This window comes from Nyctereutes procyonoides, unplaced genomic scaffold (assembly GCF_905146905.1).
Source record: "Nyctereutes procyonoides isolate TBG_1078 unplaced genomic scaffold, NYPRO_anot_genome, whole genome shotgun sequence".
Classification (NCBI taxonomy): Eukaryota; Metazoa; Chordata; class Mammalia; order Carnivora; family Canidae; genus Nyctereutes; species Nyctereutes procyonoides.
In genome coordinates this window covers 21917610-21944017 of record NW_026575037.1, presented here as the reverse complement: position 1 = coordinate 21944017, position 26408 = coordinate 21917610, and the positions used below count along the sequence as shown (strand labels likewise).

Sequence of the window (26408 nt, the reverse complement as noted above, 5' to 3'; positions counted from 1 at the left end):
AGAATTTTCAGAAAGAGAAGATTTTACAGAACCCCCTCCCTATACAGATAACTTTTGAAGCCAAGTATTTTCACGAGAGTTGAACAGTTTCAAATAGTGTGGGGGAAGAAAGAAACTGAGGGGGGGGGGGCGGTGGGTGGTGGTGGAGCCGGTAACCAATTCAGGAACTTGGTTTAAAAACACCATAATTTCCCAAGTTGGAAAAAACAAACTAAAGAAAACCAGAACCCACGGGATTGGCATCCCTTGAAACTATTTACCAGGACAGTTAACCATCGCCACGGTCAGTCTTAACCTTGTGGGTCGCTGTGTTTGGAAGCCGGTCAAAACGAGTCAGCATCTGTTTGTTATTTTGTATATGTAGTAAAAATATTGCCTTGGGTCAATTAAATTTTTCTTCAAAAAAGTGAACATTGCCTCAGCATAATTTCCCCTTTTCTCCTTAAAAAAAAAATCACAAAACAACTTGCCCTTCTATTTAAAATATTACATAGAGCTAGTAGATGCCATACCTCATTGTCAAACAGGTCCATGATTTGTAATGAATATTGTGGTTAGAGGGGAGACCCATGAATAGTTTCTAATAACTCTTAGCCATTCGTACATGGAATAGGGTATAGGCTAAGACTGGTTTTAATTTTACTTCATATAAAGCAGAGAAGACTATTTGCCAGATGTTGTCCTACTTCAAGTTGCTCTAAAATCTTAGGGTAAATTACAGCGGAACTTCAAAGCAGTCTGTTGCAATTACCTCGTAGACGTTTTCAAGGCATGATAATAATAATAAAAAGAAACAGGTATGTATTGATCACTATCAACAACAGTCTTTGGAACGATGCTAGAAGTTAAGGATTTTGAAATACACTTCCAACTGTGATTTGCTAGAAAAATCAGATCAATTATTTTATGGTATCTATACAATTTCACTGTTGTTACTATCTACATTTTCTTTCTTTCCTTCTTTTTTTTTCCCCTAAGATTCCTAGGTGGAATATCAGTTTTCCCCAATGTAGCCCCAGAAAATATACCTGTGAATAAAATCAATGGTTTATAAAAGTGCTAGACATAAGCATGATTCGGGAGCAAGTGTGAACGGCATAGAAGGAAGAGCAAGGAAGTAAATATTTCCTAAGAGTCTACTACGCACAAGACATCGTGCCAGTAGTTGGCATTGGCTAGTGTCATATCTAATGGTCCTTTTCCCCAAAAGATTAGCTCTCTTTCAAATATTATTTACAGTCCATTTCTGACATACCACATAGGATAAAATTGCAATAGCACTTTGTAAACACGTCAAGATGAAAACTCATTTAGGTAGGAGCTCTCAGCTTTTTTTTTTTTTAATTTCTCTGCATGAGTGACACCCTGGTGTCTAATGAATGCACTCAAACTTAATTAATGCACACTGCTAGCCTCCTCTTTTTTTTTTTTTTTTTCATCAGTTGGCAACCAGAAGCAGAAGTCCTGACGGGTCGCTGTGTTTCATAACAGGAAAGGCAAGCTGGCTATTTTTGTTACTGCACTGCTCCGAGGCACAGCAATCCTGGGCGCCCAGCCTTGTCTCACCTCTCAGGCAGTTCGGGCCTTCGTAGGGCCTGTAGCAATCACATTGGTAATTAAGCCACAAGTTGATGCAGCGTCCTCTGTTTTGACAAGGTTGTCTTTCACACCAATCTTTTCTCTCACAGCCGGCCTTGACATTTAAAGACGAGCTGGATGAAATGTCCTCCCGAGTGATGTGATTCGAATCAATCTTAACGTCTTGGAGACAGCCTACAAACGAAGGTGTGGATGGTAGATTATAGATGTTAAGCAGAGCAATACCATGGGAGGTCGTTCCTCCTGGTAAGCCACCCAAAAAGGAGTTTTGAAAAGCACATATTGACCGATGACTTTCAAATGGAGAAGGAGCTCGGGTGATGCATTTCTCCTTACAAGTGTTGTCAAGTAAAGTAAGGGTCACAGCCTCTGCAAATGTCACCTCCACCGAATGCCATGCTCCGTCACTGGTGTCGTGGGAAATATACAGGAGCACCTTTGACTGATTATTGACTTGAATTGATAAGTGAACGTAGCCACCTCGCAACTCCAGCATTATAAACATGGCCCGGTTGCCTCGGAAAAGTAGAAGTGCCATTGGCTGAACAGTCAGAAAGCTGAGGGCCATGTTACAAACCAAGCCCTTGCCCGTGGCTGGGCCACTTGTGATCCACAGGAAGCCATTGCCCTCAAAAGAAAGCGTGGTGACAAGTTCACACAATGGCCCAGTATAGCCGGAGGGACATAGGCAGCTGAATCCATGCTGGCCATTTTGGAAGTGAGGGATGCACATTCCATTATTCAGACACTGGTGGCGGGTACAGCCCAGAAGAACATCAGAACAGTTCTTTCCTCCATAAAATGTTCCCGAGTGGTTATCAAATGGGCAACGGCAGGTATAATGGCCAGACAAGTTCTCACAAGTACCACCATTTTGGCAAGGGTTTGAAGAGCATTCATCAATGTCTTCTTCACAGTGGATTCCTGGTAAATAATAAAGAACAGGTTGAAATTGCATATATTCAGATCAGAAATAGAAGTTTCACATAATTTCCATGTATCATCTGTGGAGGTGGAGAGCTAGCTTAGGTTTAGGACTGTAACGGAATAAAATGTGAATAGTTCTTGAGGAAGTTAAAGTCGATGGATGCTATCATTCTGTGGGTGTTGTGCAGACAAGTGCAGTCATGCAAAACCTTGAATTCTTCCTCTAGAAATAGATTATTTGCCAAATAGTGGTTGTTAGACATGTATGTGGAACTCAATATCAGAAAAATGATAAAAGAAAACAAAAGGTTGTTTTCGGTGGTGATGCTTGATACAAATTATTTATTTGGGGACTATCCTCTGATATTGTTGATCATCTCCTAGGCTGCTGGTTTTACTCTATTCTACTTGAAATTGATGATTTTGCCTTTTACCTTGTTTTTTTTATCTCCCCACAGTCCCTAAAACCAAAGTCTGCCAGATATCTAGATAGTCTAGACAACCCTCACCATGGGTAGCTTCCAAGATGAATGCAAGGCCCTGTTTCCTCCTTTCCATAATTCTAGTATAAACCATGAAATATATCCCATAACATGCTCTGTCTTACAGTTTTAGCTTCACTTTATTTTACTCTTTTTCCTGATTCTAAGTATCTAATCAGAGAACTCTTAGAATTCATGTAATCAAAGTAACAAGAAGAAATGCAACACCTTTCAAGAGTGATAGTTGTTTCTTTTCCAGTGAAGTTCAAATGAACAAATAGGTGAACAACTGACACATGTGTAGCACTATATGGTTTCCCCAACACCTTCATCCACATAACGTATCAATGCCTACCACAGTCTTTTGAGGTTTTTACTGCAGGTTTACTTAGCTCTCTTTCACATAAGATACTGAGGCCTAGAAAGACTGAAGTCTAAACTCCAAAGCACTCCCACAATCTGGTTTCTAGGTTTTTAAAATCCAATCTGACACTATCCGTTCTGTAACTGATAATTTAGTGCATTTTCATTTATTGTTATTACTAAGATGTGTTCTTATTTTCCCATTTAATTCCATGCCCAAACATATGCATTAAAAGTACATAAAATGTAAAAAAATATTAAGTATTAAACTTAAATTATAAAAATTTAATCAAAGGCTCCTATATTGATAGAGTTGGATCTGAATTCCAGCTCGGCTGTGAGCAGGTTACATTCACTTTTTGTGTTTCCGTTTTTTCATCTATAAAATGGTGTTAATAACCTTACATCATAGGGCTTTTAAAAGTTAGAATCAATCTCACATCTTATATGATGAGCGTATAACATGATCATAAGATGATCATAACATTGCTTGATACACAATAAAATCTCAATAAATGTTGGTTGTTATTAAAAAGTAATAACCAAAGGAAATACCCTCTAATGACAAAATTCAAATAGTACCATAGTCACTGAGAGAGACTATTTGGAAGGAGACCATATGGAGTGACCCACAAATTGCATAACTTTACATAATGAGCATAGGAGGCTAGAATCTCATTATATTGTACTCTTCTTGAGGGAAGAGAAAATACCTGTTTTATTCACGAAAATATGTCTAAACTATAGCATAGTACCTTGCTCACATTTGACACTTGGTAATTAATCTTTGAATTAATTAAATGATGACCTTTGTAAGGTGATTAAAATATTTATAATGCATTTAATCTGCTCCAACCAAAACCTGAAGTGCTTTTTTATGCATATTTTCAGATAAATGTTAATCTTTGTCCACTGCCATTATGTATGCCATTAGACTCTTGATGAGATCTGTTGTACTTATATTTTTACACTGGTTGGATTGCTTTCACATAATCTTTGTTAATCCAAAAATATTCAAGCTCTGTGAAAAGAGGGAACATTTACTATCTCAGTTAGAACCTCCAACAGCGGGGATCCCTGGGTGGCGCAGCAGTTTAGCACCTGCCTTTGGCCCAGGGCGCGATCCTGGAGACCCGGCATCGAATCCCACGTCGGGCTCCCGGTGCATGGAGCCTGCTTCTCCCTCTGCCTATGTCTCTGCCTCTTTCTCTCTCTGTGTGTGACTATCATAAATAAATAAAAATTAAAAAAAAAAAAGAACCTCCCACAGCACCTGTATAGTGCTGAGCATATATGGCTTATGAAAAGCTTGATGAGCAGAAAAAAACAAAAGTAAATTGAGCTGATTTATTTGTTATGCAATCATCCTTATTAGTAAAGAAAATTGACACAGGAATTATGGGCTATATTTTAAAGGAGTATTCTAATGCAAATTCAATTTTACCGAATTTGTGAAAAATCTAAACTTTTGTATTAGAAGACTTTTTAAAGATTTATTTATTTGAGAGAGACCGTGTGTGTATGTATGTGTGTGTGTGTGTGTGTGTGTGAGAGAGAGAGAGAGAGAGAGAGAGAGAGAGAGAGAGAGAGCAAGTGGGGTGAGGAGCAGAGGCAGAGGGAGAGGAAGAGAGAATCCTGGAGTAGACTTCCCTCTGAGCCTTGAGCCCAGTATGGTGGGGCTTCATCCCAAGACCCTGAGAACATGACCTGAGTTGAAATCAAGAGTCAGCTGCTTAACCAGCCAAGCCACCCAGGTACCCTTGTATTGGAAGATATTTTACTTAAATTTGATTTTCACAGAATTTTGAGAACAAAAAAAAAAAAACTAATCAGTAATCATTAAGTAGAAGGAATATTGAACAACTCATGGGTTATAATCAAAGTAAATTTTTTTCTCACTGTGTTTTTACATATATTTAACTGAAAGAAGACTTTTCATCCCCTGCTTTGTTCCTCCAGAGACCCCATGAGGCAGGCATTGCTTCCCCTTTAACCAGTGAGTTGCTCCCATACTGCTCCACCCCTTCAGTCTCAGTTTACTGAGGTTCATGCCTTCACCAACTCTCTCTCTTGGGGCTCTCTCACCTTCTGACAGAGGCCATTGGGCAGGGTCTACCCACTGACTGATATTCCTACCATGAGTTCCCCATGCAGGCCTGGGGATTCATGCACCTTTGACCTGTGGTTGGAGTGGGGAACATTTACTTTCCAGCTCAACACAGCAGCACTCCTCTCTTTCTCTTTCCTGCGTTAGGAGTTTCATCTGTAGATTCCTCAGGTAGCTGGAGAATCCAGTCTAAATTGCCTATGTCACTCCCCTGCTCCGCAAATTTAGCTAAGACTAGATTCTCCTTAAAGCAAGTCGCTCTGCTTGGGTTTAAGATATAGCTTTCAATCCTAAAACTGAGTGGTGGGGTACAATTCACATCACAGCAGCAAAACTCTCCAAAAGAATCTCTTTACAGACTCATTGCTTCAAATTGCCTCTTAAGAACATTCACATATACTTAAAATGCATAAACATTTCAGAGCCTGAAGCCCAGTATTTATTTTGACATTCTGCATTATAGTACACTTTGGTACCTCACAGTGACCATATCTTGACTTCTTAGTTGAAACTTCAATGTATCGTTTTTTCCAAATTTACAAAATATCTTTCTATGCCTTACCTTCACAGAGGATTGCAAAGTAGAAGAGGCAGGCCTGGCCTCAAGAAGCTTACCATGATAATATTACATTATAATTATAATTACATTATAATAATGTAGTACATATGTATGAAAATATAGTGTAAATAGCAGGTTCTCAATGAATGTATGGTTGATATGTGAGTCTCAAACTCAGGGGACTTTAGAAAAGATTTACAAAGTTTTAGGGGAAAGGCAACACATGAGAGATAGTCATAAATCTCTAGTTATGAAAACCCAATATTGTATATTAAATCAATAAACATATCGATTACATAACTACCATATATAAAGTACTGTGGATAACATGGAGTAGTAACTGGTCCCTGTCCTCAGTGAGTTTAATCGAGGAAAACTTGTAAAAAAATTAAATGATAGTGTAAGTCAAGACAACATTGAAGAGATAAAACTAAACAGTATATGATGAGTTCCAAGTGAATTGTATAAGTAATAACTCAATAACAATGAGTTTCCAGAGAGAAGAGGAAGGTTTGAAGGAGATAGGATTTAATACAGGTTTTCAAGTATGGATCAGATTGACAAAAAGGTGTGTGGGAATAACTTAAAACAAAACTCATCAATCAAAAAGCATAAGACATTTAGAAGTGACGGCAAATTGTCAATCATGTTGGCGTGGAGGATTTCTGTAGGAAAATCAAATTAGAAAGATTAAATATCGCCAGGTTGGAGAAGCTCTGGGAATATACAGTTTTTATTGTTTTGCTTTATTTATTTATGCAATTGCTTATTTTTTTGAGATTTTATTTGTTTAGTCATGAGAGACACACAGAGAGAGGCAGAGACACAGGCAGAGGGAGAAGCAGACTCCCTGTGGGGAGCCCGATGCGGACTTTGATCCCAGGACTCCAGGATCATGACCTGAGCTGAAGGCAGATGCTCAAATGCTGAGCCTTCCAGGCATCCCTGTTTATTTTCTGATAGCAGTGAAGCAAAATGGGTAATTGCTGAATGGAAGACCAGCATGGTTTCTCATAAAGATCAGTGACACAAGGACTTATCACAGTAAAATGAAAAGAAGCCAGACACAAGAAGACACATAGATAGCTACTAAAATTGTCCACATCTAAGATTATTAGGGGCTGCTACAAGGCAGTTAAGTTCTTATAATTCGCAGTATCACTCTTTCATTTATCCTTGGTCAGGAAGTAGGTGCAAATGGTAATCCTTTCTTTTCTATTGCTTATTGTATTTTTTCTTACAATTCTTAAAGTTTACACATTTGATCTTTCACAAAATAACTACCAATAACTTGATTATGTTTTTCCTTTAAATATAAGCAGAAAAGCTAGTTTTAGATTTTACCATCTTGGAAAAAAATGAAACAAAAAAGAGACAGAGTGAGAGAGAGAGAGAGGAGAGAAAGCCTGTATTAAGGTCAATATTCTAAAGAAAATAAACAGAATTAGATATTAAAAGGTGAATAATGATCAGTAATTTGTACTTTTGCCTTTCTTAAAACCAGTTCTATTAACATCTCCGATGTAAAATAAGTAAGACATATTTATTTGATGAACCCAGCAAACTAAAAGTGGAAAACAAGATTGTAACTTCTTTTATTGGCTATTCTGCTGGCTGGCAAAGAACAAGATCTGCTGTTAATCAAGAAAAGGATTAGAGATTACCTGTGTTATTCAGTCTTCTTAATTAGGTTTTGGTTGAGAATGAATTGGCTATTTATGTCTAATTTAGTGTCTGGTTCTATGATAAGACTATATTTCAAAAATAACCATGATAGGGAATTTTTTTACTATCTGTTAAATCCTATATTTTCATCAGAATATATAATATTAATGGATCAAAAAGACATAGAGTTTATGCTTAATACAAATTATCATTCACTATTAAAATGGCTTTTGCCTTCATTCTCACTTTATTGAAAGTCATAGTTAATGGAATATCTAATAAAAATTATTTCTACAAAAGCTTGTGAGCTTGTGTACAAATAAGTTTCATCTTTCTGTATTTTGACTTAGATTTTTTTTTAAGATTCCATTAATTTATTCATGAGAGACACACAGAGAGAGGCAGAGACACAGGCAGAGGGAGAAGCAGGCTCCCCATGGAGTCCAACACGGGACTTGATCTCAGGACTCCAAGATCATGACCTGAGCCAGAGGAAGACCCCCCCCACCACTGAGTCACTCAGGCATCCTGACTTGGATATTTTTTATTTAAATAAATAGAAAGTTTTAAAAAGTTAAATACAAAGACTAAGGGCTCAATGCATAAGTATTTACCTTACTCATTGCTTTGAGTGACTTTATTTCACTCAAAAGTTCTAATCTTCATTTGATAGTAATATTTATTATATCATTAACCTAAATTGTTAAATAAACATCTTAAAAACTCTAACAGTGGTATCAGTCAGTTTATATAAGTACTAACAATAAAAAAAAAAAGAGAGAATGAGTTATCTATGAGCATTGCCATTAAAATGTGAAAATCTTGTGTCTTGGATCAAAACATTTTTCTGTAGAAAAAGAGATCCATCCACATATCTACTGGGTTGACAGAGCCAGTTTCTGATGATTTTATACCATTTCCAAAAGTGGGGACTTGTTTCTCAACATCACCGTCTTTCTCTCAGGTAGAGCGTGAGGATTTAGTCTTGCCTCATTCCCCTCCGAGGCTGGATCAGTGGGGCTTAGCGTAAGACCCATTTGTGCTGCTTACCAAGCAGACTTGTTATATTTTTAGATACTCTTTCTACTTAACACGTGGTACCTCCCCTATTCAAGTCATATTAGTTAACATTAATATGACCCTACACTGAACATGGTGGTCAACTTTTTTTTTTTACATTTTCTGAGAGGGGGACCTGAAGACCTACAGAGGTTTCACCTGAGAGGTCACTGAGTCCCACAGACAAGTGCAGTGCCTGAAATTCTTACCATAGAGCAATATTCTTTTAGGTTGAGACCTCATCTCTTGGAAGCCTTAGGAAAAATAAAAGTATTACCTGAGAGAAGTGGTAACTATATCACGAGCCAGTCGTTGGTGCTTTATCATGGACTAGTACCTGAGTTTAAAAATCTGCCATGGAACTGATGTCAGATAGGTTGGGAAGGGGTGATGAGGCAGAAAAGATGTAAAGCAAAGGACATTGAAGTGGTGTATTTTTTTCATTCATTTGTTACTCATTCATCCTTTTAACAGGTGCTGGAGCTAGAGATACGATGAAGAGTTAAACTAGACATAGTCCTGCTTCATGGGGCATACAGTTTAGCCAAGTGTACAAGAAAGAGTAGGGAATGTTGGGCAGGCAGGGGCCTTGGAGACTGAAGGAAGAAGCTAATCTACTGGGGCTAGTTGGTGAGGGTGGGGTAGGGGGAGAGGCAACATATTCAGAGTTTTTATTAATGGATCATCTTGGAGTTTCTAGTAGTCCTCAGGGAGCCAGAATGAAGTAGAATAAACATTGACTAAGGATCAAACAAAAATATGTTTCAAATCCCAGCTTTACACCTGCTAGGCTATGAGATGTTGGGTGGATAGTTAATTTTGTTAAGCTGTAGTTTTGTTATCTATGAAGTGTACATAGTAAAGTGTATTAAACAATTATTTTCGTGTATACAAAATGAGAACTGTACATGCTTGGAGTTCAGTAGTCATTCAAAATTATTTCAACAGTGTTTTGTTTTGGGAGGAGTGAACATGAATACAAACCAGTTGGATAAAAATACAAAAGGGATGCTTACCAAATTTGTAGGCAACATGAACTTATTAAAGATCATGAATACTCGAAGCAGAGATAATGGCAGTGTTTTCCCCAACACATGCTCCCCACCTTCCTTAGGCAGAACATGCCTCCCACTATAAAGGATGCAAATGATAAATACAGTTTTTCACATCGTCCTTTACAAGCTGGGTCATAGGCAAGCAATTCAATCCTGGTCAATAGGACCTGAAGGGAGTTCGGCTAGGGGGAGTCTAGGAAATATTTTCATTCTGAGTATTAAAAAGATATGCACCTTTTGCCTGATATTGTCTTGCACAGATGTGTTCCTAGAACTGCATTAGCCATGCTAGAGGGATAAGTCTAAAACCCATGCAAGATACTGAGGATGGGATCCTCACTAAGTAAGATAAGAGATTTTCCTCTCATTTAAGCCATTTTCAGGTGAGTATTTTCTTTGTGGCCCAATAGCATCCTATCTAATGATGCTACAATTATCAAAAAGAAAGGATCAAAAGAAAGGTCTTCATAGGCTTAAATGATGCACTCTAAAAAGAACTTTATCAAAGAAAAAAATGTAGATTTGTACATTTTGTTCTTAAATTTTATTAAAATCTAAAAAAACTTAGGGACAGTGCATGAAAACTGGGTAGGGCATGAGGGCATGAATTACAAAAATATGCCAAGATGTACACCCTGGAAATGTACACAACACTTAGAAACAGATGTATACCCAGCACCATGGATAGAGCTAAATAACATAGTGGCAAATGAAAAAAAGGAAGAAAGAAAATGAGCACTTTAAACACAATACATATGTATTACCAAAACAAGAATTTATATGAATACATGCAGATTGAAGTATATATATATTATATATATATATATATATAAATATGTTATTGAGATTTGCAAAAGGCAAGGAGAAAAAAATGAATTGGGGATGAGGGAAATGAATAGAATAAAATAGAATAGAATAGAAGTAAAACAGGTAAGTCAAGATTCTCATGTGAACTAAACAAGACAATTTTCCTTAAATTGAAAAAGCTTAACTCTTTTCACTTGAGATTAAGCGACCACAAAACTGGGTGGGGGAAACACAGTTTATCAGTTGAAGGCATAGCCATTTCAATTGATAATAAGCTTAATAGCAATCAATGATAATTAGTATTAACATTTATAAAATGCAGCTTATGGCTTACTTTCTATATATTATCCCAATTTATCTTTGAAGTGAAGATCCATGGTGGTATAGTTTCCAAAATTTGATGTGGCTCTGGGGCTATCACGTTGAATGACAGTGTCTAGGGTAAAGGAAATGATAATCCCTCTGTAAGTCTAGTTTTGATCTCAAGATATTCGTATGAAGTTTTGAATCCTTCAAGAGGACAAGATTCACATTCCTATAAGGAAAGCTAATGTAACAGTACATTTACTTGAAATCATGTCATTAGAGAAATTCTTGAAGGAAACAAAGGTGTTTAACCTGGAGAAAAGCAAACACCAGGGCACATCAGAGGAGTCTTCATGAAGCTGAAAACCTATCCTATAACATTTTATGTTTTATTTGGTCCCACCAGGGAAAAAGGGCACCCATGGTAAGATGCCATAGGATGTTATAATTATGCTCACTTTGCAGCATCTTCTAGTAATTGATGCTGATCAAGCATAGAATCAGCTGTCTTAGGAGACAGGAAGTTTCCTGACATTGAAGATGTGCAAATTCAAAAAGGATGTTTTAGACGAAATTTAAGAAAGGGTGGGGAGTAGAGTTCAATGCCCTCTAATGACTCTTCCAGTCCTCAGATTCAATCATCATTCCTAAGTAAAGAATATGTTGCGTGCATCATTTCTAAGTAGATCATATAAGTAGAGAATTTCTAGGTGGAGAATATGCTGAATATAGTAAGCTCCACCATCTTTATAACTTTGTCACAGTTTTAAAAATCTATAAAAAGGGGAAAGCAAAAATTTCTTCAGAGGACTGCTATAAGGTTTAAATGAGATAATTGCTGAAAGCCTGTAGTTCCAGGCCACTGTCGGCCCTTATCAAACACTGCTTGTCTTGCCATAACTCCCTACCTCCATTTTTTAATTGAGGAAGAGGACAATTAGGTTTCATGACATCCCGATAGTTTCTCTCTGTTGATTAAAGTTAAATTTCACTTTTCCAGAAGTCACTCTAAGTGATCTCAACTATCCAGGACATAATCAATAACGAAGATAAATCTTAAGATCTTCTATGTTTAAAAACAGAGATTGTGAAGTTTATCCACTACTTCCTCAGCCTCTCCTTCCACATTCGTTTTTATTTTAGACACAACTAAAATAAGCTTGATTGTCAAGTATCAGAGCTTGCACTGAAATAGAATCAGCAAAAGAAAGGGATAAAGGGAAGCTACCAGCTGTATTTTCATCAACAGGCAGTGATAGTTGAGAGCTGGACCATGAATGTAGGTGGACGCAACTAATGCTTACTGAGTTCCAAATCTGTGCCAGGCCCCGTGTTAAGGACTTCATCTGTGCAGCCATTTAGACACTTCAATAAATGAGCATGATCCTGGAGTCCCGGGATCAAGTCCCACGTCAGGCTCCCTGCATGGAGCCTGCTTCTCCCTCTGCCTGTGTCTCTGCCTCTCTCTCTCTCTCTCTCTCTCTGCATCTCTCATGAATAAACACATACAAATATTTAAAAAAAATTAAAAAAATAAATGATGAAGAGTATGTTGCCACCTTCATTTCACAGATGATGAAACTGAGCCACGTTGTGATTGGTGCCCCGATCTCTTTAACTCCTGAGATGAGTCAGTTCTCCCCCCCCACACACAATATGCTGCCTCTAAGGAAAAGAATATTATGAGCTGGCATAAAATAATATTAAAAAGTACAGCAGTTTGGAGATATTGAAAATAGGGGAAAATAGATACCTATCTCAAGGCCTCATTGCAAAACAGCATAGGATGATGACATGAGTTAATAAAGTAAGTCATCAATTAAATACAAATTGCATGCGGTATTTTTTATTCAGAAATGCAAGAAAATTTGCAACATAGCTCTGAAGTATTTTAAAGCAAAACGATGAAAAGAAAACAAATTTTCCCATGAAAATTATAAAAATGTATTATGCAAAACTCTTTCATGTGGGCCACTCCTAAGATGAATGGGATCATAAAAATGTGGTACAACCGCTGATTTATTTTGTTTATTAAGACTGTGTATGAGTGCAGCATAAAGGATTGTTTCTTCAGTATCCATTCCTGTGCTCTATTTTGTTATTACACTATTTTAAAGTTATGATTCGAGAGACACACATGCACACACACACTCTCTAGACCTGACATTTGTTCAGAGCCACGCGGTAGCTCAGATAAAAAACTCTGAGCCCAGAGGAAGATCTGATTCGGTCTATTGTGTGAAAAAGTATTCTGAGATCTTCAAACGAAAGACAAAATAGCTGCCACAAAGCTTTGCATTTCAGTTCTACGTTTTACTTGATTTTGCACTTCAAAAGTCACACTTTGAAGCTCAGTGGATATAGGTAAGTGATTTTTAGTTTTTTTTTTTTTTCCACGGACTAACAAGTGGAAAATACAGCATGGCGTAGGCTCACTCTTGTTGTCTTTACTTTGAAAAGTAATTTCAGAGAAACTCAATCCAGTTCAACCAGAGCTATCCTAATTGGCTTTGATCAGTAAATCATCAGAAACGGCTCTGCTCTTGCCTGGCCCTTTTTTTCCCTCTTCTTGTCAAAAGTGAATGATTAAACACTGGAGTTATGGCGAATTACAAAAACCTGCTTTGTATTGGGTTGGATGTGTTGCTGGTCCATGTAATGTTTGCTTTCTCTCAGCCGTGGTAAGAATTGGCTTTACATTCTTTAGTAGTGCTGACTGTCATTTCTCACAAATTTATTAATATTTTTGCTCTGCACAGCCACAAAAATAATGGCAAAGGCCAAGTGAATTACTGACCTGGTAAGGCCTGACGTTCAAGGCTCTCTACAATCTGGCTTTTATTTATTCCCCTTCCATACACACCCCTGCCTCCCCCCACCAGCATTACTTTTTCCCACTGTTCGCTACATAAATGGTCTGTATTAAAACATTTTTAGGAGAATAAAAATTAAAGTACTTTCAAAGTGCTCTCCCTCCCTTGGCTGATTCAAAACCCAACTTTCTTTCAGGGCTCAGCTCGGTGGGCACTTAGGCCTGTGGAATGCCTTCCCTCCTAGCTGTCAGACATGCTCTGTCCTCAAACACCTGAGGCTTGACTTCATGGAACTCAGCACAGACTACAGTGGATTGTGATTTACAGCTTAATGTTTGTGATGTGCTTTTCTCTACCTGTATTATAAGGTTTGTAAGTGTGAATACCTCTTTCTAGCTTGACTTCCTAGTATCCTTATCATTTCATGCAATACTGTACACTGTAAAGTATACTGTACAATGTACAGTATAGTACAGTATAATGTGTGTGAAGTGTGGGCAATACTGTCATAAGTTTTCAAAATTCAAGCAAATATGCACCTAGTCTCCTCCTGTACAGAAGCAGAGTCTAATGCATCAGGAGACAGCTCTAGCTTTTATATAAGCATTTTGGACCTGACGTTCATAGATGTCTAAATCATCCACGAATGAACATTACAGGTCTATCGATCCCTTGAAGATATATGAAATGTTTTGTGATTTGTTGTTATTGTATTTTATGTTTTTTTCTGGGTAGAGAGTTTATAGGAGCGACTCTCTAATAGTATAAGAAATGCCTAGTGGAGGCATGTGTTCAAAAATACAGATTCCTAAGACACATCTCTAGAAACTCTGATTCTATAAATCTGGAATAGGCCCAGATATCTTCATTTTTACAATCACCCCAGGTAATTCCAATAATGGTGTTCCTCAGACATGGTCTAAAATTTCAACAAGATTTCAAAGGGATATTTTATTCCAAAAAGGCCCAAAAAACTGCTTGAAGGAAAAAAATTCTTATATAGACACACATTATATGTACCCATTAAAAGGTATCAACTTGGGGAACCTGGATTTTGGCTGACATTTCATTTTTTAATTTTTATTTTTTAAGTTGACATTTTAAAGTGTCTCTAACCATGACTGTGGCTTTCAGAACAAACAAATAAGTTGATAAAGGTTTCTTGTTAAAAGTCTGGAACTACTTCACCAAAATGTTTCTTTAAAATTACTATTTAGCCAGAACTTGAAGTCTCTAACATACCATGGATCATACCATATACTGCCTATTAACTGATTCAATCTCATTATGTTCTTCATAAGAGAAACAGAACATATTAAATATCCACCAGGGCATTTCCCTCCACATTTTGCTTTTTTCCTCTAATCATTTTTTCCATTTCATCCTTAGTACATTAAGATTTTTTTTAAAAATTTGGCATAATTTCTTACCTGTTTTCCATATATTAATGACTAGGCTATTCAATAAATATGTGGAGGAGGAAGGAGGTGTTTGGGAAGTCAATATTCTAGTAATGGTTCCGTTTAATGTGTGCTCCTACAAGAGATCATTTAGTTTCTCTAAGTCTTAGCTTTGTCAGTAGCAAAAGGGAAGTGAACACATTGTACTCCCTACCTCTACAGGTTGTTGTGAGAACCGAATAGACAAGTAATATGCAAATGCTTTGGAAAATAAAAAGTACCATACAATGGTAAGGATGTATATTTCCCTAAATGTTTTAAATTTGCTGTTTGGTTAAAACAAGTAAAAATCTCATTATCTTAAACATTAAGCAAGAAAAGAACTATTTGAAATGTTAATTTTATGTTACAAATATGTCTGTTTAATGTATATAAATTCTAAAAGCTATTTAACTAAGATATGCAGAATATTGAACACACTATTAGCAATGCCTACTCCTACTGTACAGTGTTCAGATCATTGTGCTAAGTATTTAAATATTATTTACTTATAAGAAATAAACACTTTACAGTTTCTTTTTTGTTTTTTTTTTTTGGGGGGGGGGACAGAGGGTCAGGGAGAGAGAGAATCTCAAGCAGGCTCCATGCCAGTGCAGAGCCTGATTTGGAGCTCCAACTTACGACCTTGAGATCATGACCTAAGTTGAAATCAAGAGTCAGAATCTCAACTGACTGAGCCACCCAGGCGCCCCTAAAGTTTATATCTTATAACCTCACAGTGAGATAAGTATTATGCAGCTGTACAAGCTTATAAATTTGCCAAAGATCACTGAATTAACAAGGGAGCAGAGACATATCTGGCAGTGTCCAAAGACCATCTAATTAATGATTATGTTATTTTGTCACTCAAAGTTTTCTTTATACTTACTATGTATCTGTCATATGTGTAGCTATATAGTGATCACAAGAAATACGTTTGAAAAGTATAAACAACAGTAAAGCCGTCAACAATAATAGTAATGGCTTTTTAGCAGGGGCACATCTCTCTATCATCTATCTAGTAGTTTCTGGCCATGTCCCACTAAAATACATGTGAAGACATCAAAAAGATGAAGGCTAACAAAATACTAAAAACTAAAATTAAAAGATAACTAACTGTCTAAGCTGGGGGAAGTGCCTAATTATAAAATCAAAGGAGTGGAATTAAACAAAACCAATACAACATATGAACATAAAACAAAAACAAAAATTAGCAACAGAATTGATAACTTCTCATGGACCCCATCCCCCTAAGGAAGAGTATGAAGACGTGGTGCTCCTATGAGCCTCCTAGGCAGCTCCTATGGTGCCTCCTGTACTAATGAGGAGAACAGGCAATGCCACTCAGCTGCTTTTTAGAGGTAGTCAGAGGACAATTTTCCCCTTCCATTCTTATATTTGTCTCTTTACATGCCTTCAGAAATGACAACTTGCAGAGAAAATAAGGCAAAAGTAAAGAGAGATAAGTATACCCTGTGTAATGCATCCCACAAGTCCCATTGAGAATGCCCTGTTGGGAGGGAAAAGCTCTGGCTGGAATCGGAAATTTGCCTGTATTCTACTGTCTGTCAGGTAAGTAAGATCCCACTTCAGTAGGATTGCAACAGAGGAGTACCAGCTACCTGAAACTGGGCATCTGAGTGCCCATCTGAGATGGAGAGTTGACCATTACTTGAAATACTCAGTGAACACGGGCAATGATAGTTCACCCATGTATTCTGTTGGCAAACACTGGATCTAGGTGTATCCTTGCTGAGGAGACAGGATGGAGGTCATGTATCAGTTAGGATGATCTGGCATCAAGCAGTATAAAACCTAAGTGAAACTTGCTTCAATAATGTTTATTGGCTCATTAAAGAGGAAGTCCAAGAAAAGACATCATCATGGTTGTTTTGCCTCAAAACACAACAGGTGAAGAATTCAGGCATTTACCAACCCCTACTCTGCTGAGTGAAGGTTCAACTTCATCCCAGAGCTATTCTCATTGGTATGGGATGGCTGAAAATGGCACTCTATCTACAAGCTTCCTCGTTCATATCTTTGTTATAGGTCTTCCCTAAGAGCAAATAATAAACTCTATTAGAAAACATCAGGTATAAAAAGAAAGAAAGAAAGAAGCCATCAGTAAAACTTTGCTTATTCATTCATAAGGGAATCAGCAGCAGATAGGGAAACGGAATAAGATTACCCTTTGGAACTAAGAGTGGAGTCATCTTCCCTATGATAGTTGGCTGCTAGGAAAAGGGGGTTAATGATCTTTTAGGGAGGAAGAAGGAAAAAAAGAATGTGTGTCAGTTGGGATATATCATATATCCATCACACATCTCTAGTGCTCCACAAAAGTCAAATAATTTATTATATTTTTTAAGAATTTGACTTATAAAGGGATATGAAGAAAATTTAGGTGATTATACTATTTTGTGATAATATGCATGAAAACTGCCTATTATCGCTATGTGTGACATAATAAGAAATATATATTTGCTCTCCAGTTTCTACACAGAACTCCTAAAACTTGTAATCTCCTGAGTGAAACTGGTGATAGTGTCATCTTACACAGAGCTCCTAAATCCCTTGGAATTTCATCGGTGATAAGAGGGTCTTTGTTCTGTGGCAACTTGGATAGCTTCCAGAGCAGGGAATGGTCACCAGCAAGACCAAGCCAATATTAGTAGCTTGGAAATTTCATCCCCACCCCACATCCTTCAGGAAGGGAAGAGGGGCTGGAGATTATTAGCAGTCAATCATATCTATATGATAAAGCTTCCATAAAATTCCCAAACTATGGGGTACAGAGAACTTCCAGGTTGGTAAATACATCAAAGTGCAGGGAGGGCAGCATGTTCAGAGAGGGGATGGAAGCTCCACACACCACCACCTGACATACCTTGCTATACCATCCATTCATTTTGCTGTTCCTGACTTGTATCCTTTATAATAAACAAAAATGCAAATACAACATTCCAAACCTTATGGGATCAGTAAAAACAAGATTATGAGGGTAGTTTACAGGGACAAATGCCTACATCTAAAAGTTCGAAGAAAGATTTCAAATAAATAACCTAACTCTACACTTCAGGAAACTAGAAAACAAACAAACTAAGCCCAGAGTTAGCAGAGGAAAGGAAACGATAAAGATTAGAGTAGAGATACGTAAAATGGAGAATACTAAAATAGAAAAATTGATGAAACTAAGAGTTGCCTTCTTGAAATTAAAATAGACAAACTCATAGCTAGATGAGCCAAGGAAAAAAGAGAGAAGACTCAAATAAATAAAATCAGAAATGAAAGAGAAGGTGTTACCATCAATGTCACAACCTTAAGAAAGAAGGAAATCCTTCCATACACAACAACGTGGATGAAACTGCATTGCTAAGTGAAATAAGCTAGAAAGAGAAAAAAGACAAATACCATGATCTCACTGATATGTGGAATCCAAAATAGTCAAACTCATAGAAGCAGAGAGAATGGTGGTTGCCAGGCGCAGGGGTGAGGGAGAACAGGAAGGTAGTAATCAAAGGTTACAAAATTTCAATTATGAAAACGAAGTCCTATAAATCTACTTTAGAGCATTGTGCTCATTGTTAATAATACTATATGGTACTTAAAAATTTGCTAACAGGGTAGATCTTACATTAAGTGTTCTTACCACAATAAAAGCAGAATGTAAAATTATGAAAACATTAAAAATAGTTAAACCTGTTTTCAAAAGCAAGTTGTAAAAACATAATAAAAATAAGTACTGTTCTAATGTTAAATTTTGGAAGCAAAAAATAATAAAAAGATCAGTTGTAGTGATAAACCATATAAGGGCTGAGAATAATGATGGAGAAAGCATAATATGCAGTGGAATCAAGAGATTCAAGAGCTATAGGTTTTTGATTCAATGGAAGGAAAAAGATATATATGAAAATAAACAATAGGGATTCCTGGGTGATTCAGTGGTTGAGCATCTGTCTTTGGCTCAGAGAGTGATCCCGGGGTCCTGGGATCGAGTCCTGCATTGGGCTTCCCGCAGGGAGCCTGCTTCTCCCTCTGTCCATGTCTTTGCCTCTCTCTGTGTGTCTCTCATGAATAAATAAATAAGATCTTTGAAAAAAAATTAACAACAGATAAATATACAAAAGAAATTTTCTCAAGAAAAATTTTAAAATCAAGAACAAATAAAAATTTACTATAAAACCAAATACAAAGAAAATTAAAATACATCTATAAATGCAATTTATAATTTATAGTAAGATATTTAAAATTTGAAAATATGTATCTTTTTCTGGGGAATGAAAATGAACAAAATTGATTAAATAAGAAATAGAGCCTATGAGTGATGTAACAGCTAGGAGAAATATTGCAAGAGGTGTCTGCTAACAAAAGGTTCAGGTACAAAACAGTTTTTATGAATTAATAATAATTCCCATGTTAGATAGTCTCTTGGCGAAAAAAAATAGAAAGGTATTCAGCATATTATATAAACCTGGCACACAGCACCTAAACCTAATATTACCCCTAAAAGATTATAAACCAATCATATTTATGTATATTGATGCAAAAGTACTAAATAAGATATTAACAAATTGAATTAGAAATGCATTTTTAAAAATCCTGGCAAAGATTACCTTAAGACACGTGATCACAGTTAACATCAACATGACAAGTCATATTGATCACATGTTCCCTTGATATGATGTGATGCAAATGGCAGTTTACCTCTGTGGTCTTCTTTGCCAAAAACACTTTAATTAAGAGAATAGCAATAGCCAAATCCCAATCGAGAGACATTCTACAAAATACCTGAACAGTACTCAGCAAAACTATCAAGGTTATCAGAAGTAGGGCAAGTCTGAGAAACTGTCACAGCCAAGAAGAGCCTAAGGAAGCCTGCCAACTAAATGTAATGTGGTATCTTGGGTGGAGTTAGCAGAAAAAAATACAACAGGGGAAAACTAAGGAAATCTAAAAGTGAAGTATAGTTAATACCAATAATGTGTCAATATTGGGTCATTAACTGTGAAAAAGGTAGCAAACTAATGTAAGATGTCAATAATAGTGGAAACTGGGTATAGAGTATAAGGGAACTTGGTACTTTCTTCAAAATAATTCTGAAAATGTGACACTGCTTCAAAATAAAAAGTGTATTTATAATTCATTAAAGGAAATGTAAATCAAAACCACGTGGCATGCCGCCCATTCAGATGGCTGTTACCAAAAAACCATAAAACAGAAAGTGTTGGTGAAGATGTGAAGGAATTGGAACCCTTGTCCCTGTGGGTGGGAATGGGCAGTGGAACAGCCAACTAGGAAAAATAGTCTGGTGTTCCTCAAAAACTTAAAAATAGGATTATCATGTGATCCAGCAATCCCACTTTGGATATGTACCCAAAAGAATTGAATGCAGGGTCTCAAAGAGACATCTGTGCATCCATATACATAGCAACATTATTCATAATAACCAAAATGTGGAGGCAAACCAAGTGTCTGTCTTTGGATGACTGGATAAACAAAATGTCAGACATACAAACATCAAAATATTGCTCAACCTTGAAAAAGAAGGAAATGGTACAGGGTACAACATGGCTGAAGCATGATAGGCTGCTAAGTGAAATAAGCCAGTCATGAGAGCAATACTGTATGATTCCACTTATGTGAGGTACTAAGAGTAGTCAAAATCACAGAGATGGAAAGTAGGAAGCTGGTTACCAGCATCTGGGGAGAGAAGGGAAATGTTCTGTGGGTACAGAGTTTCAGTTTTGCAAGATGAGAAGAGTTCTAGGGATTGCACAATAATATGAGTGTACTTGACCCTATTTTTTTAAAAGACTTTACTGATTTATTGAAAGAGAGAGAGAGCGGGAGGAAGGACAAAGGGAGAGAGAGAAGGGAAGAATCTCAAGCTGACTCCCCACTGAGAGCAGAGCCTGATGCAGGACTGGATCTCACAACCCTGAGAACAGGACCTGAGCTGAAATCAAGATTTGGATGCTTAACCGACCTACCCGTCCTGGCACCCCTGGACTTAACAGTATCGAACTGTATATTTGAAAATGTTTAAGAAGGAAAATTTTCTGTGTGTATTTTATCACAATGAAAAATATAAAAAATAAGAATAAGAAAATCTTTTAAAAAACACATCAAAGGAAGCAACTCAAAATCACGATCATTCCAGAAATACAGATATGGTCTAAAACTGGAAAATTTGCCAATAGCATACATCAGTCTGTATACTAACAAAAACATGATACTTTTAATAGGTACTAAAAATCAATAAAATTCAACTCCCTAGCTAGAAAACAACATTCTGCTAGAATTGTGAGATAGAAGTATACGAGATCAACATGATAAAATGCATCTACCTTTTACCAAACATGCATATAATGGTCACTGAGTAAGGTAAAATCAGGAACCTAATGAGTTAATATTTAATTATACTTAATTATAATCAATTACATATTAATTAATCTTAACACACAATTACATGTAAATATACCTTTCGAGATCTGTCATCAAATCTGGTCATCTTAATAAGAGATGAAGCAAAAATTGTAGCTATTGGAAAGAAGTTATTTGCAGACAAAATTAATATATTTTATGCAACATTTAAAATTGAGTCACTGCACTAGATCCTGAACATTAGCTCCTTTTATCCTTTTAGTAAGTCTAGAAAGTAGATATATTTTCATATTAGGAAACCAAGTCTAAGAAAGGGTAGTTCAACTAGTCAGTGGCTGAGTCCCTACCTGAATCTCTGTCCATCGAGTCTAAAGGCCACTTTCCTTTCATTTCTCATGCTGTTTTCATTTACATTTTAGCTCTGATTTACAAAACCAGAGATTTATCTGCAGAGCTGCATAGCCCACCAAAATTATGTTTTCGGAAAAAATTTCAGAGGACAGAGAGAAATAGGAAGGCAAAAGAAACACAAAAAAATATTTCTAGGTGGGATTAGAATTGTTTTTAATTTTCCTCATTCTTTTCTGGATTTTCCAAGGTTTCCACAATGAACATATTTTACTTTACTCCGATTTAGAAAATTGTAATAGCCATCATGCTTTGAAAACCAATACACACAAGCTCCCAAGTCTCTGAAAGCCCAGGTAAACAATGAAAACTTAAAGCAGGGCTGGATGAGTAGTATCTAAGTGAGAAATCTCACCAATCAAAATGAAGCTGAATGTGGTTTTTTGTTTATTTTGCTTGCATCGTTTATGATTTACCCTAGAAGAAAAAGGCAGGCCAGGTTTTTTAAGAGCACTAGGGGTTCAAGAGGTTTCATTAGGTGCTTAACATTTCTGTTTTTAAAATGTCTCCTTGTTGAGTTCATTGTAAATGTCCTTTTTGAGACATTTTGAGCAGAAATCTGGTTTCTGCTCCTGTACTCAAAATCTCTGACCCCCTTTCTTGACAGAATGCTATGAAGGTTGTACCACCATCTAGTGGTAATTCAGGCTAACTGCAGAACCATTCATTCATTCATGCATTCATTAGTTCATTTATCCATGAGATAAAAATAGCTGCTTGTGTACTTGCTGTGCATTTAGATATTTTTGCTCAACCTTTTCATTTTATTGATTTAGTCCTCACACATGGGAGGTAAACTTCTAATATGGCCTCCATGATCCCCATCTCCTGGTATCTGCTCCCTTGTGTAATGCCCTCCAGCTGGTTTTGGACAGAAACTAGGAAATTAGCTTCTAAAAAAAATAGAATATGGCAAAGCTGGTGGGGTGTCCCTTCTGTGACTATGTTAAATATACTGTGACTTCCACATTGCCAGATGGTTCTCTTTTTTGATGATTTTTATTGTTAGAGGGTCCATCACTATCAAGGAACTGAGGCCCTTCATTCAACCACGCTCAAGGAATTGAATCCCACCAACAACCACTTGAGTGAGCTTGGAAGTGGATTACTTCTCAACTGAGCCTTCAGCTGAGATCCCAGCCCTGGCTGACATGTTGATTGTAGCCATCAGAAAGACTTTGAAGTAGAAGGCCTAAGTCTGGATCTCATACATAAACTATAAGGTAATAAATGGGTGTTATTTTAAACTGTGGAATTTTAGGGACGACTTGTTAAGCAGTAGTACATAATTAATCCAATGCAATAACTCTCTGAGGGAAGTAGCATTATAATCCCTGTTTTATGGAAACCTAAATCTCAAAAGAGATTGAATAATTTAACCAAGCATGCATACTAGTAGATACAAGACGTGGAATTCAAAATTAAGTCTGTTTGATTTACTTAACCATGTTCTTACCAACTGTGTAATGCTACCATCCTGTTTAAACATTTCCCATAAGCCAGGCACTGTTTAGGGAACTGGGGATGCAGAGAGGAAAGACATTTAGAAGCTCACAATCTTATTGCGGAAAAATGACAACTAAAGTAATCAAAGTTGCATTATGGTATCCTAAATGTTATATTCATCAGAGTGTTTAAATGTGAAATTATAATGCACGAGAGATGTACATGTAACAGTGTGGGAATAGGGATGACAGTGCATCTGAAGACAGGAAGTCAATAAGGAAGGTTTCTTCAAGATGACACCTGAACTGATGGTCATGGAGGATGAATTAGAAATAACATTGACAAAGGGAAAAAAAACACGTGGAAATATATAGAAAATGGAATATTCTCTGACTCCTGAAAAAAGGAGAAACATATTTTTATTGTATATATGCACATAATTTTATAGGAAATATATATTTTATAGGAATGTATGTATATGCAACATATTACAGTATAATTTATGTACTGACTTGGCTCCCTTCCTAAAATACAGACCTATTTTTAACTACCTTTTCTCCACTTATTTGCTTTTATATTTGTCTAAAATAAATTAATTGTACATATGCAATTCTATTTCCAGACTCTACTGTGTTCCTTTTGCCTAGGTCCATCCTTTGCCTATAGCACAATGTCTTGAGAGCTGCAATAGATCTTTAGTCAGGCAGTATGGTTCTTCAATTTTGTTCCTTTTTTTAAAATTCTTTTTTATTTTTATGATAGTCGCACAGAGAGAGAGAGAGAGAGAGGCAGAGACACAGGCAGAGGGAGAAGCAGGCTCCATGCACTGGGAGCCCGACGTGGGATTCGATCCCGGGTCTCCAGGACCGCGCCCCGGGCCAAAGGCAGGCGCCAAACCACTGCGCCACCCAGGGATCCCTTCAATTTTGTTCTTTTTCAAATTTCTTTTGAGTATTTTATTTCTTTTGGCTTTTCACTTAAATTTTAGAATCTCTTTGTCAATTTCTATCTTAAAAAAATCCTCCTGGTATTTTGATTATATTACATGCATAGATCATATTTGGGAGAGTAGGTATCTTAACAGCACTGCATGTCAATGAACATATCTCTATGTATTTATCTCATTTATTTGGGCTTCTAAGATTTCTTGCATCTGTGTTTTTTAGTTTTAAACATGCTAATCTTGCAATAATTGTGTTACATTAATATCAAATGATGTATTTCATGATTTTTGTATTATTGTTAATGATACTTTAAAAATGTTCATATTTCAAATTCACATTCAATACTAATATATAGAAACATAATTATTTTTGCATATTTACTTTGTCTCCTACAACCATATTAAACCCATTAGTTCTAGCAGCTTTTTGGCAAATTATTTCAGATTCTTTACTAAATAATGGCATCATCTATTAAAAGAGAGGATTTTAATTATTTTTTTCAATCAGTATTAACTGGGGTTTTTTCTTTGTTTTATCATACTGCACTGGCCAGGGACAGCAATACAATATAGAATAGAAATGGTTGATAGTGGACATCTGTGCATTATTCTTGGTCTTAGAAGATATTCAGTCTTCCCTGTGTCTTTTACACTTAGCTTGCTTAGGTCTACCTTTTTAATGCCATTTATCAAGATCTTCATTTGCTTGTATAGATCCAAATTACTCCCTGGTATTCAATTCCTTCTCCTTGAAAGATGTCATGTAATAGTTATAGTTACACTGGCCTGCTCTTAGCTTTTGTTTGTCTAAAACCAGTCTTTGTTTTACCTTCATTTGTGAAAGACATTTTCACTGGGCATAAAATCTCTGGGTTGACTTTTTAAAAAGTGTTTTAAAGATGGCACATCAGACACAGTGCCTGATGTCTGCTAAAATTCCTATCTTTGCTCCTCTGTCTGTAATAGATCTCTTTTCTTTGGCTAACTATAAGATTTTTTTCTTTAGCTTTGGTTTTCTGCAGTTTCAAATGATGTATTCAGGAGTGTGTGTGTATGTGTGTATGTCTTCTTAGGGTTCTCTGAGGTTTTGTAGTTTGGGATTTGGTGTCTTTCATTATCACTATTTTTAGAGAATTCTTAGCTACTTTCTCTTTGAATATTTTGTTTGTTTCATCTCCTCTCTTGCTGGTACTTTAATTATAGATATGTTAAACTGTTCAGTGTCCCAGAGCTCTTGGATGTACTGTCTTTTATTTACTTTTTACTTTTTGTGTTTTTTTCTCTTCATGTTCAGTTTGGATAGTTTCTATTTATTTATCAAGTTCAAGGATTCTTTCCTCAGTTGAAGTTGTAAAAATAATTCTTCATTTCTGTTACTGTGTTTTTTAAGCATTATTATTCTAGGCATTTTTAACACTTACTGGAATTTTGACCTCACTGTTGAAATTAACAAACTGTGTATGTATGTATAATGCCTCTTTTTTCTCTAAATATTTTAACATATTGATCATAGTTATTTTAAAGATCCTATCTGCTAGCTCTAATATCTAAACCATCTTTGGGCCTTAGCTTTTTAGTTGTTCCCATATGCCTGCAGCACAGAAGTCATCTCTCTGTACACTCTTGTCTCCTCTGACGTTAAACTGTTGCTTGTTATTAAATGCTTGCTAAGGTGGTGTAAGGGGCCAGTGTATTCTCTGCTGTGCTAGTGTAGCTTCAATATTAGGTAGGCTTCATGTGCTTAGGTCTTTAGGTTGGGGCTCTTCAGCACTCTTGCCTCTCCTTCTCATGGTAGCCAAAATCTGCCCTGTGTCTGCAGCTAATCTTATACAAGAGAGAATTTCTGATCTTTCTTCCAGTGGTGGAAGGCTTGTAATGTTATAAGTATAGACAACTGAATACTGGATTCTTTTCCATCTCTCCCAAAAGATAAGAAGCTTTTCTTCTTCTATTTTTCTCCCAGCAGTAATGGGTCTTTCCTGTGCTCTGAAAGTGGCAAGGTTTGCTGTCCCTTCCTCAGTGGCTTAAGATTTTTCTCCATATGAG

General features: G+C 36.5%; 1 protein-coding gene across 3 annotated transcripts in view; it reads right to left on the bottom strand.

Moving 5' to 3' along the window:
* CRB1 (crumbs cell polarity complex component 1) overlaps nucleotides 1-26408 on the bottom strand; it is a 140298-nt gene that overhangs the window by 49388 nt on the left and 64502 nt on the right. For all 3 annotated transcript variants that reach the window (XM_055319423.1, XM_055319426.1, XM_055319424.1), the window contains one exon: nucleotides 1567-2523. In XM_055319423.1, the coding sequence (XP_055175398.1) occupies nucleotides 1567-2523 (957 nt within the window). The remainder of the gene's footprint in view (nucleotides 1-1566; nucleotides 2524-26408) is intronic.